Here is a 22,039-nt window from a genome sequence, read left to right on the forward strand (position 1 = left end):
TCCGATTGGCTTTAAGGTCATGAGACGAAGAAGCCTACTGATTTTTAGCAATTTCCGATAAATACTGCCAGAGTTATGGCCCTTGGTCACTTTGAAAAATCTTGTGGACGCTCTAAAGGCCAAAGTTAATATCTGATTGACTTTAAATTTATACAAAGTGTTTAAGGTCATGAGACAAAGAAGCCTATTGATTTTCAGCGATTTCCGATAATTACTGCCAGAGTTATGGCCCTTAATAACTTTGAAAAATCTTGTGGACGCTGTAAAGGTAAAAGTTAATATCCGATGACTTTAAATTTATACACAGTGTTTAAGGTCATGAGACGAAGAAGCCTTTTGATTAAGATACTTACTGCCAGAGTTATGGCCCTTGATAACTTTAAAAAATCTTGTGGACGCTCTAGAGGCCAAAGTTGATATCTGATTGACTTTAAATTTATACACAGTGTTTAAGGTCATGAGACGAAGAAGCGTATTGATTTTCAGCGATTTCCTATAATTACTATTGATTTTCGCCAAAGTTGATATCTGATTGACTTTAAATTTATACACAGTGTTTAAGGTCATGAGACGAAGAAGCCTATTGATTTTCGGCGATTTCCGTTAATTACTGCCAGAGTTATGGTCCTTGATTCAAAAAATCTTGTGGACACTCTAGAGGCCAAAGTTAATATCCGATTGACCTTAAATTTATACACAGACAGTGTTTAAGGTCATGAGACGAAGAATCCTATTGTTTTTCAATGATTTCTGATAATTACTTCCAAAGTTATGGCCCTTGATCACTTTGCAAAATCTTGTGACGCTCTAAAGGCTAAAGTTATCATCAGATTGACTTCAGATTGATACACAGAGTTAAAGATCTTGAGACGAACAAGTATATTGATTTTCAATGAATTTTTATGACTTGGAACAGCTAAATCCATGATATTAAAAGTTTTGTATACAAATACAAATTCTAATGGTTTTCTGAGTTGTTGCTCTTAATCAGATTTTAGTGTATTATAAATGTTTCATTACAGAAAAAAGTAAAAATATGCGACAACTCTTGTTGACTGCCCGGACGATTTAGCTGCTGTGGGCGTATGTTACGTTGCCTGGCAACCTATCTTTAGGACCTTGTGAACCCTTAAACGACGAAAATGATGTCATCTGTATAAAATTGTCTATTAAATGCCCCTAATTACCTACAAAAGAATAAATATGCGACAACCCTTGTCGATCGCTCAGACGATTTAGCTGCTGTGGGCGTATGTTTTGTTGCCTGGCAACCCATCTTTGAACTATTATAGGGCAATTCCACGCCAAAGTATATTACAATTAGGTGAAAAATTCAATTAGTTGATAAGTGGACAAAAATAGTGATTTTTTTTTTAATTTGGTCTTGTGTCAAGATTTACATTGTAAATGTCGAATTTATAATTTTATTGTATTTTCTTACTTTGTGTTTGTTTGATAATTCTGAATCCTAATGAATGATTTGGTATTAGTTATCTGACAATGTATATAATCATGACATTATACATTAAAATATGAAAATAATATGTTTTTAAAAGGTAACCAACATTGAAAAATATCGCTAGGAGAATGTACGTCCGTTACCAAATATTTACATTTCTTTTCTCTCCCATTCATATTTATGTATGGAATTGTTTAAAACTTCATATCTAAAGCTAGAATAACTCATTCTTATTATAATGACCATAAAAGAAAAGATTTGCAAAATTTCTCAGAATAACTTGGGTTTTCAAAGATGCACGTCCGTTACGTTTCGCAGTATTTCATGTTCAAATATTTACATTTTATCTCTCTCATTCATATTTATTTATGGAACTGTTCAAAAACTCATATTTGAAGCTAACTTCACCTATTCTTGTTATTATGACCTTAAAAAGAAAACATTTGCCCAAATTCTCTGAATCATTTGGGGTTTCATAGATCATGTATGTACGTCCGTTACCCAAATTTTAGGGTAAAAATGTACGTCCGTCACAATATTTTATTCAAGAGTAATGATTTTAGGAAAGTAACTGCTCCATTAAGTTAAATGAATTAACTATTATTATTATCTATCAGTCCCATTACTTGAAAGTTTACATTATCTCATGTAATATGTAATGGGTTAGCAATTTGCACTCGTACTAGGTTACAAGAATCCAAATATGAGAAGTGATCATACACTGCATACAGTACACATCTAGTATAAGTACCCTTTCTTATAGGTATTAAAACTTTTGAATTCCACAGGACAATTCACAGAGTTTTGCAACTATGTTCATTTAGGCAAATCATGGTGTTCATTTCTGTACGTCCGTTACCTATACTTTGAGCAGCCAATATTTATTTCAGGTGTTCATGAACAAATAAAGTCATATGTCAATTAATACTTAAAACATATGTCTTTAATGCTATATAAAACCCAAACAGTTAATTATTCACGGTTAGATAATATTGGAAGTATTCAAAATATGACGAGTTCAAAATGTACGTCCGTTACCGTGGAATTGCCCTTTAGAAAGAACGACCAGCTCTTTATCATAATCTTACATAATGCTTTTGTAAGTCCAGATATTAAAAGATGACATAATTACTATTTTCACTATAAGAATATATTTTATTATCTGTGTTTTATTTATCTTTACCTTTATAATTCTGAATTGTCTTTATTTATAAATTGAATTTTTTGTATTTCAGAGATGAAGTTAATGCATGGTGATGAATTAAGAATACGATATATTGGTGATCAACATAAAACATGGTCTGGTGTTGGTCATGTTATTAAAATACCTGATAGTATCCTTTACAAAATTTATTTTGTAGTGTTGAAACTACTATTCGGATATTCCTTAACGGATACAAAATAAGGGTTGTCCGAATCATTTTACTATCCGTTAACTATTCGTTACAATATATTCTGACATCCTGTATGCTCTATCTCTATATTTAGCCATTTTTCCATCTGATTACTTTGAAATTTTCCCCAATGCAATTGATCACGTACGCAGCTCTGTGCATAAATGTCAACATTATGCGTATTATTTAGTGATAGTAACTAATAAAATTATTAATGCAGTGCAACGAAAACAGTAGCCTAAATAAAAAAAATATTCATTCATTCCCTGCGCTAGTTTACTGCATACGAGTTTAGACGGTGTTTTGACTTCCCACAATGAAATTTATTCATAACGACCTAGGTCACGTATATTCCCACTTACTGATTGGTTCAATAGTACAATAGTAGTAGATTATCAGAATGAGGCAAACAACCTTGGCGGAATAAATGGCACATGTTTTTATTTTACTTTTTTCATTCGTGTTGATTGAGCAAAATGATCAGTGGGAGGGTACGGATAACAAGAGTAGTTATACTATACAAATTCCTTCACCTCATTGATTTTTTGGAATGTCATAGATAGTCTTAATAATTACGGATAAAGGTAGGCACGTTTTTTTCTTCGCGGCTCTAACAATTTGCAAATCGAAAGTACGATTTCATACTCGGCATACACAGACACTCATATTACATTGAAACAAGTAAGAAATTATGAGTACCGGTATATGAACTTTTGAGGAAAGGGGTTTAATATAGGCTATGCCTGTTCCCCAATCCCTATTCAGATACAAATACTTTTGATGGAATTTCACGTCTCCGAATTATCCGAATAGTATTCAGATAGCCAACAAAAGTATTCGGATCACAAATCTCGATCCGATTTTCAACACTATTATGTTGCTATTATAATGTATTTCTAGTTCAATTATACTAAATGATATTGAAACAGTTTATATTAAAGCTGCTGATTAAGTTGTGAGTCTGTAAATGAAACAAGCCCAACTATATTGTACCTTCTCTTGAATTATGTTCCTTATCATATAACTAGATTTTACAGATGAAATAGCTATAGAATTAAAGAGTAGTGTAGGAGTACCCACAGAATGTACACAGCATTTTGTTGTGGATTTTGTGTGGAAATCAACTTCATTTGACAGGTAAGACTCACCTTCAGATTTCTATTAATTTATTTTCAATTGATATTTGCTCAGATGAGGCACTAATGCTTTGAAGATTTACCTGGTCAGTAAAAACAAAAATAATTTTCAATGACATAGTACATTTACATTATTGTCCCCTGCCTTTGGAAGAAAGCAGGGGACTATTAAAATCAGGGGTCTCGATAACCGGATTTGCATCGCACTTTGCAAATCAAATCTTGCTCGTTGCTAATCACACAAATGCTAATCATAGATTTTGCTTCTTTTATATCTTAAATGGACAATTTGATGTCCCCTTTTTAACTGTAAAAAGTTGTTGACAGTTTTTATAACGATTTTTCGACATGTCTTCCCTAGTTTAGTCACGATCATCTAGTATTTAATACCTATTACCAATGACCTCTATTACTCACTGATCTATATGGGTCATTCCACAAATGAGGGGTCCGATTGAAAATTCATACATATCATTGCTCAAAGCAGCAGAAACACATATTTACTGATCACCAATTGTTTAAAAAATTAATTGATCATGTTTATTATTTTATACTTATATTCTATTAAAACATAGAAATTGGTTTGAGGTTAAATTTTTCAATGTTGCAATTCGTGGTGTCCCTGAATTTATGTGTTACGTTTTGGGGACATTTTGTACTCAACATTTTAACAGCTGGACCATGTTGAGCACAAGTTGAGACTAATATTTCCAAATATTTTCGCGAAACATGCAGCAGAGAATCTAAGATTTTGTTTGCTAGTTTTTCATTTCTTAACAAATGGTAAGTAATCTCAGTGGGAGGATTTTTATTCACGTCTCACAACGTAAATTTTTGTGTCCCCAATATTTACGTTGTATTATTGTTAAGTTAGCCACGATCTCAACTTGAAAAATCAAACCAAAATGTTTCATCTTAATTCCATTTGGATGACGTAATAAATAACAAATTCCGAAAAACATAAGCAGTTGTATTTTGTAAAATTGTCTGTGAAAATTTTATTAGCTTTGTCGATATTGAAAATCGAGTCCCTCGTTCAATTTACGAAGTGCTTGTTTATGCCGCTGGTAACGCCCTCTATTAGCTGCGAATTACGTCAGATAGAGATGTTTAGTTTATGGTCACAGGATAGACATACCTAAAGCATCCAATGGCCCGGCGAATGGATATTTTCTGAATGAGTTCGAATCAAAGTTTACCGTCCCTGTATTTACGTTGTTATCGAAATTACGTTGTGATGTGAATTTACCCCCTGCATATGACGCATAGATGCCGAACGTTATAATTGCCGAGTCCAAATTAACAGTATTCTTCCATAAATGAAAATTATCGCTTCCTTGATATTCGGGGATCACGGGACAGAATGGTCGCGGTGTCAGAATATTATTATGAAAATGGGAAACCAAAACTTTCGTGTCCCTATTATTAACTAGATATTGTATTAGTATACGCGTATGTAACCAATGCTACATTATTTTCTTTGCTTTCCGGTAAACAATCTAACAATCTTGAAATGTTATCTTGCTCTTTTCAAGTCTTTTGTTTCATTGTTTTGGCTAAAAGGATTCACAACGTAAGCTATTTAAAGGGACACAACCAATTCTCAAAGACTGCTACTTATTTTGATTGTTGAAAGTTTAATGTTTTTTTTATAATTGAAAGTATATTTATTTTTCAAGTTTTAAAGGAGAAATACTACATAATATGGTTTGATTTAATTATTAGTAGGCAAGTCATCAACATTTGGTGTCCCTTTACCCGTGAAACTGCAGTACTCCGAATCACAGTAAACGGCACTAAACCTTTCCATGTTGATTTTTCATGATAACTGATTAACAAGTAGTTCATATCGATTGTTAACGTCATACAAACTTCATCAATTTTGCAAAATCTTTATTCTATTAAAAATCTACAGAAACTGTTCAGTTTGTATCGGGAATTTGGGAATATCCATGTAATCGACATTGACTGGCTAGAGGTGTTGGCACAAATATACACTATTTCTGCTTAGACTTCTAATAACGGTGCCTCGTTTCAATAAAAATAATACATCATAAACACATTAGTATATCTTATATATGCACAGAAATTTAGCATCAACAGTCTAATTTGGTGTCCCTTTACACAAGAAATCTGTACGTAACCTGTCATGTAAAATCATTCATTTCTTTTTTTTGGAACTCGACAATGAGAAATCACCAACTGTCCTTCAAATGGCACACATTACTCATATTATTTGTATAATTTTATAAGTGATTGAGATAACTTAAAATTTTAGTACCTATGTCACACTTTGGACCCCTCATTTGTGGAATGATCCATATTACTGCTTAAAGTAAAGAAAAAAAAGCAGAGTTTTAGCACCCCCTATATTATGCGGAGTTACATCCCCCAAGACATAAACACTGACTGAGTGATTGAGAGTTTTTCACTCAGAAAACCAGGGAATAAGGTAGTCAAAGCACTGTGTTAATATCATGCATGTTTATGCAATGTGAATGAAAACAGACAATCAAAGTATGTCTTTTGCGTTATAAATAATGATAACGGAAAAGACTTCTTGCATTGAGATAGACATCCTCTTGAGTTATAAACCTAAAGAATACAGTGAAAATTTCCATAAAAATTCATAATTACTTTTCAAAATATGTCTTTACCGTTAATTGTACGTTTTTGTGAAAATAGCCCATACCTCCATTAGGCCGTGTTGAATTGATTCCTTGTTTCTCCTGCCACCACTCTGGCAATCATGTGCGGTAAACACAATACAAAGTGGGTTTCAAAACACAAAGTGGTCTGGCATAATACCTATATAGTCTGAGGGTTGAGTACCATTTTTAATAATATTATAAATAATCTAGTTATATTATTGGTTAGAATAAAAACACAGATAATATTTATTTAATTAAATAAATTTAATAACAAACTGAAATTTGGTAACAAGTGGCTTCTTTGTTTAACTTTTTAAAAAATGAAATAACCATATCTTGATATAAATTTTCCGTATTCTTGTGTTACAATACAATGGAAACATTCCAGTTAGACGAAATTTGATTCGCTTGTTGAGTTACAGATGGTTTCGACAATATCATCGAACGTGAAAGTGCTGGGAATACACACCAAAGTCGAGTCGAGATAAGTAAATTCGCGTACCGGTCGGCTTAATTTATTGATGTTCAAGGAAATAATAGTGGTCCCGTTCGTTCGTTAATTTATTGATGTTCAAAGAAATAATAGTGGTCCCGTCATGGACCTTATTTTATAATACATGGACCTTATAATTATAAGGTATAATTATAAGGTCCATGGTCCCGTTTGTTCGTTCGTTAAACTCCAGAAACGAACGAACGGGACCACTATTATTTCCTTGAACATCAATAAATTAGGCCGACCGGTACGCGAATTTACCTATGTCCCGGCATAGCTCACCATTTTGTAAGGCGTGCGTTATTTATTACACAAGATATGATTGGGTAATACTTGAATAATAATGACATGTGTTATAATTTTAGCCAATGAAAAAATTGATTATTCAGGTTTCCGGTTGAATATTAGCGACTGTCTTACAATTTATAATATGCTTTCTCATTAGCCGAAATGACTGCTACACGCGCCATTTTGCCGAATTCATCCAATCATATACAGTGTAACTTATTCCATAGTATGCGGGCCCCTACATGTGTATTATCAACCGGATCCATTATTCGGTGCAATGCCTATTTTCTGTCTTGTCCGCAGGTTTATCTTGTAGATTTTTGTTTTGCGTGTAGTGCACCCCCCTGCACTTACTTATTTAGTTCGTAACGAGGAATAAACAACGAGAATTGACTTCTGATGTTTGGTAGAATTTTTTTTAGATGTTATTAACGTAATTTTTTAAATATTTTTTTTTGTGTTAAAAACGTAAGCGCACGATTTTCGGGGTCCTTGACCTAAGCGCGCGGGCGAGGAGAAACGAGGAATCAATTCAACATGGCCTTACGCACTAAGATCTTGGTTCCTTTTGATAATCGCGGATACCCAAACTTAACTTCCTGGATTATTATGGAAGAATAACATTGCCACTATTATTCCAATGTTCACGGTGCGAAATTGTCTGTCAGCAGTTCAAAATACTTATTTTAGTTTTACACTACAGTTTGCAATTTCCATTGCTCCACAGTACCAATGTCACAGTGTTAAAATACAGAATACACTTTTCAATAATACTAAATACAGTACATAATAATTATTTTGCTCAGTACACTTCTCCATTCTGCATTTTACATAATAGACTAATGCATAATGGAACTTGGCATATTAGAACACACCTTATATGGGATTTACGATGAAGCTCATTTGCATACGGAAAAAAGTCAGGGCTAGGATAGAAATTAATAATTTACACGATCAATCTACAAAAATGATCAGTAAAAGGGGGCGCTACTCATAGACCTTCGGAAAACGATCAATAAAATAGAATGAAATGGGGTTAAACATCCTACTGTTCTTTTCTGACTGGGTTTATGAAAACGGGCATACACCATGCAGTTTGTTATATAATTAAATCATATCAAGTAAAATAAAAATGTACCTCAACCATTCAACACACAGATTTTATGTAATTATTGTTCATGTATGTTGAATAAAAAAACTTTAGTGGTATCAGATAGCAAGTTTAGTCCGTTAATTGATGTACATGTACATCACGAATTTTCGTACGGTAAAAATTCCATTCCTAAATTTGGAATATTGGCTGGGGGCAGCTATGAACCGTTTTGCGCAGGCGTCAGTTTACAATGGCCGCCAAATTTGAATGAATGTTGTTTATGTTTTTCTCTCGCACAATTCTACATGAAAATAGTATTAGATTATTATAAATTTGTGTCAGTTGTGGCAGGAAATGATTTCTTTTGGTGATCAAAGAAGAATTGCGGTGGAAAATAGACGGTAAGGATTCTAAAAGAACCGAGATGGGGAAAAGCCTTATTTTCATACTAGTTGTCATTAAGTCACACCAGTAACGCAGAGAGCAGTCAGGGCAGGCTCTCATATTTTCGTTAATAAAGTAACTAGGATTAGGCCGTGTTAAATTAATTCTGTGTTTCGGGTCAACTGCGTGCGTAGCTTTCACATCGTCAAATCGATGGTTGTGTTGATTTTCTACGCGGTAGTTTGTGTTGTCTTTTGATTTCGGCAGCTCCGTGCGTGTACCTGTCCACACAGTACATTCTTCACTATCGAACACACGTCTGTCTATTTTAGGCGACATACGCACATTTTTAATTTACACGCATAAATATTGGTTTAAAAAAATAAAATAATATCATAATTTGTATACAGAAAGATTTGAAAACAAATCACGGTCATAAATTTAAAACGTTATTACATTACTCCATGTGACAGCACGCAAACTTTCGCTGCCACGTTGTCCTTGGTTACATGTGTACATAGGCTTGTTTGTCCTGACACGCGCTGATTTCTTATAACAGTTTAACGGACTGGACAATTTTTATTTTATTTACTATTATTTCCAGTACAGCGCGACTTATTTCAACTTGCCTACAATTTTCATCATAGCGGATTCGGTGGCGGTAGACACTGGTGAAAACACACTCCTAAATCTACAAATATCGGTACTGCCAGGGAAAATAAAGGCACTGCAGTGGACCGTTGTAGAAACTCCATATGAGTACACTATTGTGATGCTAGTTAAAATGGCTTTGTGTAATGACTCTGACGCACTATTTCGTCGTCATTATCTGTCAAATGCACAAAAAAATGAAATTGACCACGTCGTGTATACTGTTTTGCCATTTCGAAGTATAGATTTAGCTTCCGTGTTGTTTTTGAAAACTCGTGTTTAAATTGGCAGATATTATTAAACAGTGATAGGGGTCTAAGTAAGTATATGTTGGCAAATTACCCTACCACAACCACCCACATACCGAAAAAATAGAATGAAATATTCTGAGTTTGTGTTGTGTTGAAAAAATGTGTGTTGTGTTAAAAATTGGGAGGTGTGTTGTGTTGACCTCCCTCCCTCATTGAATTCTGGAGACCCTAAAACCTGAATCAGAGAATTAATTTAACATGGCCTTAGCCACACCGAGCGCACAATTTCACAAAAACCATGGTCATCCAGCGAATTCCTTATTGCATGCTAGCTTGATTCGCTCTTATTGTACGGTAAGCTGATTTATTGTATGCCAGCTTGATCTCTGCCCATTATCCTTGTAGATCAATCACGTAATTTATTAATTTCCATCTAAGGTGTATATGTTCTAATATGCTTAGTTCTATTTTGCATTTGTCTATAATGCAAAATGCAGAATGGAGAAGTGTAATGTGCAAAATAACTATTATACTCAGGCAGGGCTCGAAATTTCGTTTTTCCGATCGAAGGCCAACTTTGGCCTACGATAGGCCAAAGTGCAACCTTGATCCAAGGCTTATTTAGAAGGTTTTAATATGTCGATCATATGTAAATCTGTTTATTGTAGATCTTGTTTCTCAGTCAAAATGTTGTTACAGGCCTGCCTATCACATCACGTTCAATATTTTTATTACTTTCACAAAAATAATGCATCCTTACAGTTATTGAGTTCAGGGAGAAAATTCTTATCGTACCGTTTTTAGTACGATTTTTTATTCTAAAAAATATTTAAAAAATTGGCATGTAGCCATATTGAGAGTTAAAAGTATTACTATATCATCGGTAGAGTTGGGTAAAATATCGATAGTATCGATAAGATGTGCCAAAAAGCACTATCGAGTACCGGTATCGTTCTCTTCGTCTATTTTTCGTGCGTGCGTAGGAGTCGACTCGATGTTTTCTGTGACTTAATCCTTTGTATATATATAATAGTACAATAGTCTACATCGGTCACTTTATATTTACTTCAAAGTCTCAATCTCAATGTAGCTTTTTAAAAAAAATGTTAAAATAAATTCACCCACATTTAAACAATACTTTAGTTTGAAACAATTAATAATCGCCATATCATGGAATTCGCTAAATTTGAGATACCCGGATGTGTAAATAATTCAGATTTTTTCCCCTTTCAGAATTCGTCTGCTCATTATAATTTAAATGACATAGCAATGATGGATGACAAAAACGTTTGTATTTCTTCTTTCGGAATCAAGGCTGTATTTTCTTTTTAATAATAACAAACAATTTACGGATTCGTGATGACAAGCTCTTTAGGCTATTACATTTTCTTTAGTTTTTGCACACGAATCGACAACGATTTGTCCACCATGTTGGTATTTGTCGCGCTCACGTACGCAATGTTTTGAATCGACTCGTGCTCATTTTATTTTGGTTCTTGCACATACATAGGCCTATCAATGGTATTTCGTCATTCAGAACCAAGGCTACATTATTTAAAAATAAAGAACAATTTATACGTAATATGAGACAGTTTATTATTAATTAGACGAACAAAAACATCTGTCGGAGTATCACAACATCGTATGGTTTGACTTTAAAACATGTAATCCTGTCTTCATTACGACCGTGAAAATAAGATTGTTTCGATACCGATTATCGATAGTAAAAATAACTCTCGATACCCAGCACTAATCGGCGACCATACATGGCCGTGGATAGTTAAAAATCGGCCACGAATCTGCGACCAAATTCTAAAATTTGAAGGCCAAGGCCGCCGGCAGTGTCGAGCCCTGTACTCAGGCCTCGAAATGTTTTAGGTCTTGACCTACATTGCTCCATATAAGTATCGTAATATGAAACCTTTTTTATACGCCCACATGGAAATGTGGTCGTATATTGCTGTCCGTCAGTCCATCGTCCACAATTTCTTGTGAACACTCTACAGACTACATTTATCATCTGATTGTTTTGAAATTGATATATGTGGTTTGCTTTGGTGAGATGAAGAAGCCTATTTAATTTCAATAACTTCCGTTAATTTCTTCTGGAGGTATGGCCCCTGTTTCACTTTATTGCACCTTGTGAACGCTTTGACAAAAGTTATCAACCAATCTGTATGAAATTTATATGTATCATTTAAATTAGTAAAACAAAGAAGCCTATTGAATTTCAGCAATTTCCGTTAATTACATCTTGAGTTATGGCCCTTGTTTCACTTTGTTGAATCTTGTGAACGCTCTAATGACAAAAGTTATCAACCGATCTGTATGAAATTGATATGCATCATTTAAATTAGTGAAATGAAGAAGCCTATTGAATTTCAGCGATTTCCGTTAATTTCTTCTGGAGTTATGGCCCTTGTTGCACCTTGTGAACGCTCTAACAACAAAAGTTATTATCCTATCTGTATGAAATTTATATGTATCATTTAAATTAGTAAAACGAACAAGCCTATTGAGTTTCAGCAAATTTCCGTTATTTACATCTAGAGTTATGGCCCTTCTTTAACTTTGTTGAATCTTGTGAACGCTTGAACGACAAAAGTTATCACCTAATCTGTATGAAATTCATATGCATCATTTAAATTAGTGAAATGAAGAAGCCATTTGAATGTCAGCAATTTCCGTCAATTACGTCTAGAGTTATGTCCCTTGATAACTTTAGTTCTAATTAAGTGAGAGTGATGAAACTTGGAGTATAGTTTCATTACATCAATACCTTGACTAAGTTCGATAATGAGCATTTTCTGCTCAGGGTAAGCAGAGCAATAAGCAATTTGATTGGACGAGACTTTGGAACACAATAACTCTCCTTCTAATTGAGCTAAAATGTTCAAACTTGGTGTAGGTGTTTATTAGGTCAATGCATTGATGGAGTGTGAAGATGAGCATTTTCTGCTTAGGGTAAGTAGAGATAAGCAATTTGATTGGTTGATGCTTTGGGACAGGATAACTTTAGTTCCAATTAAGTGAGAGTGATGAAACTTGGTGTATAGTTTCATTACATCAATACCTTGACTAAGTTCGATAATGAGCATTTTCTGCTACGGGTAAGCAGAGCAATAAGCAAATTGATTGGCCGAGATTTTGGAACACAATAAGTCTCCTTCTAATTGAGGTAGAATGTTCAAACTTGGTGTAGGTGTTTATGAGGTCAGTGCCTCGATAGAGTGCAAAGATGAGCATTTTCTGCTTATGTTAAGTAGAGATAAGCAATTTGATTGGTTGATGCTTTGGGACACGATAACTTTAGTTCTAATTAAGTGAGAGTGATGAAACTTGGTGTATAGTTTCATTACATCAATACCTTGACAAGTTTGATGATGAGAATTGTCTGCTTCTACCTAAGGAGCAATAAGCATTTTGATTGGTCAAGACCTTGGAACATAACAACTCTGCTTCTAATTGAGGTAGACTGTTTAAACTTGATGTAGATGTTCCTCTTGACGTGAGTTCAATGATTAACATATCGAGCTAAAGCTATGCAGAGATGAGCAATTTCTTTGGTCGATGATTTGGGACAAGATAACTTTGATTCTATCTGATAGAGAGTGATGAAACTTAGTGTATAGTTGATAATCAGTTTGATTGCTCGATACTCTTGAAAAAAATAGATGTGCGATTAATTAATATGTGTCATCTATTTATTTGGGATTTCGGCGGGGGACATCAGCCTCACTGTTGGCTTGTTATGATTTAATTTTAGAATATAATGTTTATTATAACAGGATGCAAGCAGCATTAAAGACATTTGCTGTAGATGAAACATCTGTGTGGGGGTATATTTATCATAAGTTATTAGGACATGAAGTAGAAGATGTTGTATTGAAATGTCAACTACCAAAACGCTTCAGTGCTCCGGGATTACCGGAACTCAATCACTCACAAGTTTATGCTGTTAAAACAGTTCTTCAACGACCTCTTAGTCTTATTCAAGTAAGAATTGTTTATTAACTTACTTTTAAAATAATTACATTTCCTGTATATATATGTAGCACTCCCAAACATTCAATTATTTAAAAATAAATTTTGTGTGTGCATTTGTTGCAAAGAAACTGCTTTATTTTTATTTTTATGAATGTGGACGTATATTGCCATCGCCCCTGTCTCTGTGTGTCGCCTACAGGCCGCAATTCTTACGTGATCGTCTTGAAACTTTACATACTTATTCCCTATACCCTAAGATGATCCCTATTGTTTTTGGTGCATGCCCGACCCCCAGGGGCAGATCCACGCCCAATTCTTGTATTTGTTTGTCGTCTACAAAAATTAAAAAATAAACAACCCAATTGATTAATGACGTATAATGATTAATGAAAATGTGGGCGTATATTGTCGTCGCCCCTGTCCGTCCACAATTGTTTGTGGACACTCTACAGGTCACAATTCTTATCTGATTTTGACGAAACTTGAAATATAGGTTTATCTCCAAAAGATCTCGTCTGCTTTCGATATTGGCATGTATCAGATCGAAACTTCATTGATTATGGCTCCTGTTTGTACGAAAAATCACGTTTTTAGCTTGTGGACCCTATAGAGGTCACAATTTTTATCCGATTTTGTTGAAACTTGAAATGTAAGTTTATAACCCAAAGATCTCGGTTCCTTTCGATATTTGCACATATCAGGGCTTGCCACGAGCAAATTGGAGGCGAGTAGATGACTACTCACGCAAATATAGACTTGCACGAGTGAGGCGAGTACATGTATTTACTCACGCAGAATGATGTGCGTGAGTAGCCATTTAAATTTCATGTGCCTAATGGCAAAGCTCTTGTCACTTCGGTGGAAGCGGACGTTGAATAAAGCTATTTCACACACAATGACAATGCATACTCTTTTATTTCCTTGGCAGTAATATTATCTGTAAATCGTCTTCCCATGACAAGAACGTTGCAAGAGAAACTGGGCTTCCCTTTGCAATCGTTGGCGTGCTGAGGGGATTCGGGTAAAGCTTAGAAAGGTAAAAGAACAGGCAAAACAATTTCAATCCCATCAATTTGCAGAAAAGATGCGGGATCGAAAGAATTGCTATTAATAGAAACGACAACATCCGCTCAATGTTTGATTATCCAGACACGGCAAAGGACATCCGCTTAAAAACCGCCTGGCAGTACGCGTCTCAAAGTATTTTTAGTAACAACAGTTGGCACTGGAAAGACACGCCGCGTGCGCAATAGTGCATCGATATGAAGGCATACAAATTGTTTACGGCTTTTTATATTACGATATTCAATTATTTCTGATTAAATTATTTTTTATATTTGCGCGAGTACTTAATCACTCACGTAAATTTGGTTTTACGCGAGCGTAGCGTGCGCGCGAGTAATTACTATCGTCTCGTGGCAAGCCCTGCATATCGGACCATAACTTCCTGAATTATGGCCTCTGATTGTACTAAAACTAGCGTTTTTAGCTTGTGGACCCTATAGAAGTCGTAATTTTTATCTGATTTAAAAAACGTATTATTATATCACCGTTACACCCTAAGGACGACTGAGTTCGAATTTTGTGAAAATCGGCCCAAAATTGACAGACAAAATGGCTGCCGTTCGTTATCAAATAGCCTAAAAATATTGTATATCAAGGTTGTGGACCCTATAGAGGTCACAATATTTATCCGATTTTGTTGAAACTTGGTTCTTTTCGATATTCGCGCATATCGAACCGGATACTTCCTGAATTATGGTACCTGATTGTACGAAAAATCGCGTTTTTATACGCCCACATTTTCATGTGGACGTATATTGTCGTCGACCCTGTCTCTCCGGACGTCCGTCCGTCCACAATTGTTTGTGGACACTCTACAGGTCACAATTCTTATCAGATTTTGACGAAACTTAGGTTTATCTCCATAAGATCTTGGCTGCTTTCGATATTGGCATGTATCGGATCGAAACTTCATGGATTATGGCCCCTGTTTGTACGAAACTTGAAATGTAAGTTTATAACCCAAAGATCTCGGTTCCTTTCTATATTCGCGCATATCGGACCGTAACTTCCTGAATTATGGCCCCTGATTGTACGAAAAATCGCATTTTTAGCTTGTGGACCCTATATAGAGGTCATAATTTTTATCTGATTTAAAAAACCCGTATTATTATATCACCGTTACACCCTAAGGATGACTGAGTTCGAATTTCATGAAAATCTGCCCAAAATTGACAGACAAAATGGCCGCCGTTCGTTCTCAAATAGCGTAAAAATACGGTATATCAAGGTTGTGGACCCTATAGTAGGTGTCACAGCTCCATTGCCCGCGTTGGAAGAAAGTCGTTTTTTCCGGATTTGTAACCCTTTTTTAACTTAACGTCAAACAGTGGCTACTTAATCTTTTGTAATAATTTAAAAATATTTGGGAAGCCGATATTATGTTCTTTTGTTTGATATAATTTTTATATACGTGTTCGTTTTATTTTTTTCATAAGGGTAAGTTGAAAAACGTCAATTTGCCGTGTTTTGACGTTACGCAGAAAAATTTTGTCACGTTTTTAAATGAGGGTACCCCACTTCAAATGCTCGGCGAGGTCACTCATTATTAATATTTCTTTTTCATTTTAATATCATTAGAAAGATAATTGAACGATCTTTCGATCGGTCGGGGGTGCTTTGTTGACATTTCAAAATACCATGCTTTTTTTTTTAAGTTGAACACTTCAATTCACATAATCTTTTTTTGAGGAAATTTGCCAATATAGCACCCCCAACCGATCGAAAGTTTGTTTTATTGCCGTTTCGATGCTATTAAAATCAACAAAATCGGAGCATGTCAAGTGACCTCGCCGGGCATTTGAAAATGGTATACATCGGAAAATGTTTTGGAAAATAATTAATAACGTAGTTTTGCATGTGATGACGTCATTTCAACACGCGAAGAAAAAAATAATTTCAAGTTCCTAAGACCCATATTCACGGTAAATTACGTCTCAATGCAACTCATTGTTCATTTATGAAATTAGCGTTATGTTATACATGAATAAATGACTTGCCTGAAAAGACATAATGATAGATAATTCCATTATTTTGATGCCTGATCTCGACAAGGATCCACAATGTTTACATCACGTGACTCATATTCGCGCGCTTTTATCGAAGGGAAATTTCCTCTCGTCTCAGCTCCTATTACACACGCCTTTACGTTTAACACCAAATATTTTTCAACAGTTAAAAAATTGCCAAACATAGACAAGTATTTCAATGTTCTGAATTACTTAATTCTCTGTTGTTCATGCCTAATTTGAAGTATTTAATGTGCACACAAATGAAAATGAAATCGGAAAATATCAACACGGTATGGGAGAACCATTTCCGGTTGCGACTTGTATTCGTCTGAAGGAACGGAGTTACGGATAATAATAACATGATTTCTGACCATTGTAATACCCAAATAAAGTTGGAATGGCAAAAGAATTAACACCAACAAAAAATAATTTAAATAATGGCTCAAATTCTGGAATTCCCGTTGACGATTTACAACATTTCATTTGAGATTAGTGCCGTGGTAAGTCAATAAAATGGCCGTACAGTTACAAAGGCAATTTATTCAATATGTTATTATATATCGGTTTTCATACTAATTATTTATATGTTTAATTCATTGTAATTTTGGGAAAATACATTTATTAAAACCAAATTTATTTGTTAGCCAGTAAAAAACAAATTGAATCTAGGCCGACAAACACAGGGTGAAGGCTTTATTAAATTTAATAGGCCTAGATTTGATGTTGTTGACGGAAAATATACGAATAAAAAAAGGGGAGTTGCTCCACGATAGTCTACATTTGGAGGAATAATGAAAATGTTCAAATGTAAAGTAGACCTACATTGTAAAAACAAAACAATTCTTCCAGTCAAAATCCTAGCATTAGTGCCACCCTAGGCCTACATAGTACATGTACCTTAGCCTACTGACTGTCGTATGGGTACCTACCTAGTCTTCTTTTAAAAGTTTTAGAGAATTATTTAGATGCACCACAAATAATTTGGTTTTTTTGGTCAATGTTGTTAGATAATATACAAAATAGAAATGTTCTTGTAACATGTAAGCAATAGGCCTACATGCAGAGAACAAACAATAGTGAAACAACAGTTACCAGTATGTTATTTTTAAAATTATATAGTTGCTATGGCAACCACCCAAAGTTCTTAATATTTTACTAAAAATTATGCAATTTATAACAATTATACAATTTATAACATTTAATATCACATTGGTTTTAGATGCTAAAAGCTTTCTTTAAAATGGGTGATCAGTTATCACATGTTTCATTATGGTAAAAACATGTACCATTCAAAATGATATAAAATTGCATTTTTGGGGTTAGTTTTTCGTTTTGGTTGCTGACAACAAAATATATGTTAAATATACAAGAGTAAAGATATGTAATTTTTAATATTCACAAACTTCTGGACTTGGAAACAAAATTCACTTCAAGATTTCAATTCCTTCATATTTCATTTACAGTATGTCTTAATACCAGCCAAATAAATGGCAATTTGCTACCGCGGAATGTTTTCAAAAGGGAACCTCTTTCCAGCTCTTGAGAGAAGACATATTTATAAAGATTTTGATTTGATTTATTTTTTAAAATCTTGCCCAATAGCTTCTGATTTTAAATAATACAATTATCAATATTGATGTCATAATTATTGAAAAATAATGCTTTTTTAAAAAAAATATACAGTGGTTGCTATGGTAACCACTCAAACTCCTTAATATTTTGCTCAAACTTATACAATCCATATCATTTTACATTATATGGGTTTCAAATATTTTAAAATGCTTATTTTTAAATGTGGTGATCACTTTTTGGGTCATGGTAAACAGCGTTGAAAATGGTCAAAAATTGCATTTTTTCCATTTTAGTTGCTATGACAACCAAAATTGATAATATATGGCGGATTAAAAATATGTAATTTTAAAAATTCACAAACTTTTTGACATACATGTATTCCCATAATTTCACTTGTTTATCTCCATTCCTTCTTATTTTACTAATGACCCAAAAACGTCCCAAAAATAGGCAATTGTGTGCCGCGGAAAATTGTTGAAAAATGAACATATATTCAGCTCTTGAGAGAAGGCATTTAGATATTTTTACTATTTTTTTTCTGTTTATCTTACTTGATAGCTACTGACTTTAAAATGCACAACAACCAGGTTCAATATTTCAGATATAACATGGACAAGACCATTTTTAATGAAAAAATTGACCAAAATCACTTTGACAAAATGGAATTTTTGAGAAACCTATGTATTTTGGAGTTGCTGGGGAAATCGGAGTAATTGTTACACAAAAGTGAAAATCGAAACATAATTAGCCTTAAAGTTGTATTTCATGAATTTACATCTACATTTTTATACGCCCACATTGAAATGTGGTCGTATATTGTCGTCACCCCCGTCCGTCCGTCGTCCACAAGTTAATATTCGATTGACTTTAAATTTATACACAGTGTTTAAGGTCATGAGACGAAGGGGAAATCGGAGTAATTGTTACACAAATGTGAAAATCGAAACATAATTAGCCTTAAAGTTGTATTTCATGAATTTACATCTACATTTTTATACGCCCACATTGAAATGTGGTCGTATATTGTCGTTAATATCCGATTGACTTTAAATTTATACACAGTGTTTAAGGTCATGAAAAAGGGGAAATCGGAGTAATTGTTACACAAATGTGAAAATCGAAACATAATTAGCCTTAAAGTTGTATTTCATGAATTTACATCTACATTTTTATACGCCCACATTGAAATGTGGTCGTATATTGTCGTCACCCCCGTCCGTCCGTCCCGCGTCCACAATTGCTTGTGGACGCTCTAGAGGCTAAAGTTAATATCCGATTGACTTTAAATTTATACACAGTGTTTAAGGTCATGAGACGAAGAAGCCTATTGATTTTCAGCGATTTCCGATAATTACTGCCAGAGTTATGGCCCTTGATCACTTCAAAAAATCTTGTGGACGCTCTAGAGGTCAGAGTTAATATCCGATTGACTCTAAATTTATACACAGTGTTTAAGATCATGAGACGAAGAAGTTTATTCATTTTCAGCGATTTTTGATAATTACTGCCAGAGTTATGGCCCTTGATCACTTCAAAAAATCTTGTAAATGCTCTAGAGGCTAAAGTTAATATCTGATTGACTTTAAATTGATACAGAGTGTTTGAGGTCATGAGACGAAGAATCATATTGATTTACAACGATTTCCGATCACTTTTAAAAACCTTGTGACCCTCTAGAAGCTAAAGTTATCATCCGATTGACTTCAGATTCATACACAGAGTGTAAGGTCTTGAGACAAACAAGTATATTGATTTTCAATGAATTTTTATGACTTGAACAGCTAAATCCATGATGTTAAAAGTTTCCTATACTAAACGTTAGCATGGGGCAAAACTTTATAAAAACCAAACAAATTCTAATGGTTTTCTGATAATTACTTAATGAGTTGTAACTCCTAATCAGATTTTAATGTATTATAAATGTTTCATTACCGAAAAAAGTAAACTCTTGTTGACTGCCCGGACGAGTTAGCTGCTGTGGGCGTATGTTTCGTTGCCTGGCAACCTATCTTTGATAGTTTCGATACGAAATGAAATATGGCATTGCAAAAAACACCAAAAATGACTTTTTCATGGTGTTGAAAAACCTTTCTTCCGCGAAAAGTCAAAAATCACAACTTTGAGCCTCCATAAAAAAAAAAATTTTCATCCGATTTTGTATCTGTAAAAAGTTTTGTGAGAATAATGATGAGATCTACTTGAATAACTTATAAAATCAAATGTATAATCATAATCTCAAAATCACCTTTTCCACCTACCTATAGAGGTCACAATTTTTATCCAATTTTGTTGAAACTTGAAATGTAAGTTTATAAACCAAAGATCTCGGTTCCTTTCGATATTCATGCATATCGTACCGTAACTTCCTGAATTATGGCCCCTGATTGTACGAAAATTCGCGTTTTTAGCTTGTGGACCCTATAGACTATAGAGGTCATAATTTTTATCTGATTTAAAAAAACGTATTATTATATCACCGTTACACCCAAAGGATGACTGAGTTCGAATTTCGTGAAAATCGGCCCTAAATTAAGAGACAAAATAGCCGCCGTTCATTCTCAAATATGGTATATGAAGGTTGTGGACCCTATAGAGGTCACAATTTTAATCTGATTTTGTTGAAACTTGAAATATAAGTTTATAACCTATAGATCTCGGTTCCTTTCGATATTCGCGCATATCGGACCGTAACTTTCTGAAGTATGGCCCCTGATTGTACGAAAAATCGCGTTTTTAGCTTGTGGACCCTATAGAGGTCATAATTTTTATCTGATTTTAAAAACCGTATTATTATATCACCATTACACCCTAAGGACGGCCGAGTTCGAATTTCGTGAAAATCGGCCCAAAATTGACAGACAAAATGGCTGCCGTTCGTTCTCAAATAGCGTAAAAATATGGTATATCAAGGTTGTGGACCCTATAGAGGTCACAATTTTTATCCAATTTTGGTGAAACTTGAAATGTAAGTTTATAACCCAAAGATCTTGGTTCCTTTCGATATTCACGCATATCGGACCGTAACTTCCTTAATTATGGCCCTTGATTGTAGGAAAAATCACTTTCTTGTTAGCTTGTTCTCTATCCATCTCTCGAAAATGTGGACGTATCCTGTCTGGCAGCCGCTGGTTGAACAGTGGTCAGGAAATTAAATACTTGTAAATTGGACACTCATTATCAAAATTAATCAGTCAGCTTTAAACTGGACACACATAAGTACAAATTAGATGATTTTTGGTGATTTTAAATGATTTTTACAAATTTTTGAACAAAGATTTGAGATTAAACGAATGTGTGTGTTTTAATCAGATTGTTGATTAAAGTGATTACTTTACTATTTATGCCATGATATACAATGTTAAATGATATTTTGAAGGGCCCACCTGGAACTGGTAAAACTGTCACATCTGCAACTATTGTATATCATCTAGTAAAACAGATCAGTGGACCTGTACTTGTGTGTGCTCCATCAAACATCGCTGTTGATCAACTTACAGAAAAAATACATCGAACTGGTCTTAAGGTGGGTATTATAGAACTTATTTGACCAAAAACTGAACCAACATATTGTTCAATTACCCAGTATATCTTGTATTAATTGTC

General features: G+C 34.2%; 1 protein-coding gene across 1 annotated transcript in view; it reads left to right on the forward strand.

The window, feature by feature from the left end:
- The window catches only part of LOC126819638 (regulator of nonsense transcripts 1), a 147,793-nt gene that overhangs the window by 40,005 nt on the left and 85,749 nt on the right, over window positions 1-22,039 (forward strand). Inside the window, exons 8-11 of the mRNA XM_050547777.2 lie at window positions 2,695-2,793; window positions 3,882-3,990; window positions 13,592-13,799; window positions 21,813-21,959. Of these exons, the coding sequence (XP_050403734.1) occupies window positions 2,695-2,793; window positions 3,882-3,990; window positions 13,592-13,799; window positions 21,813-21,959 (563 nt within the window). The remainder of the gene's footprint in view (window positions 1-2,694; window positions 2,794-3,881; window positions 3,991-13,591; window positions 13,800-21,812; window positions 21,960-22,039) is intronic.

Source organism: Patella vulgata, chromosome 4, assembly GCF_932274485.2.
Source record: "Patella vulgata chromosome 4, xgPatVulg1.2, whole genome shotgun sequence".
In the NCBI taxonomy this organism is placed as follows: domain Eukaryota; kingdom Metazoa; phylum Mollusca; class Gastropoda; family Patellidae; genus Patella; species Patella vulgata.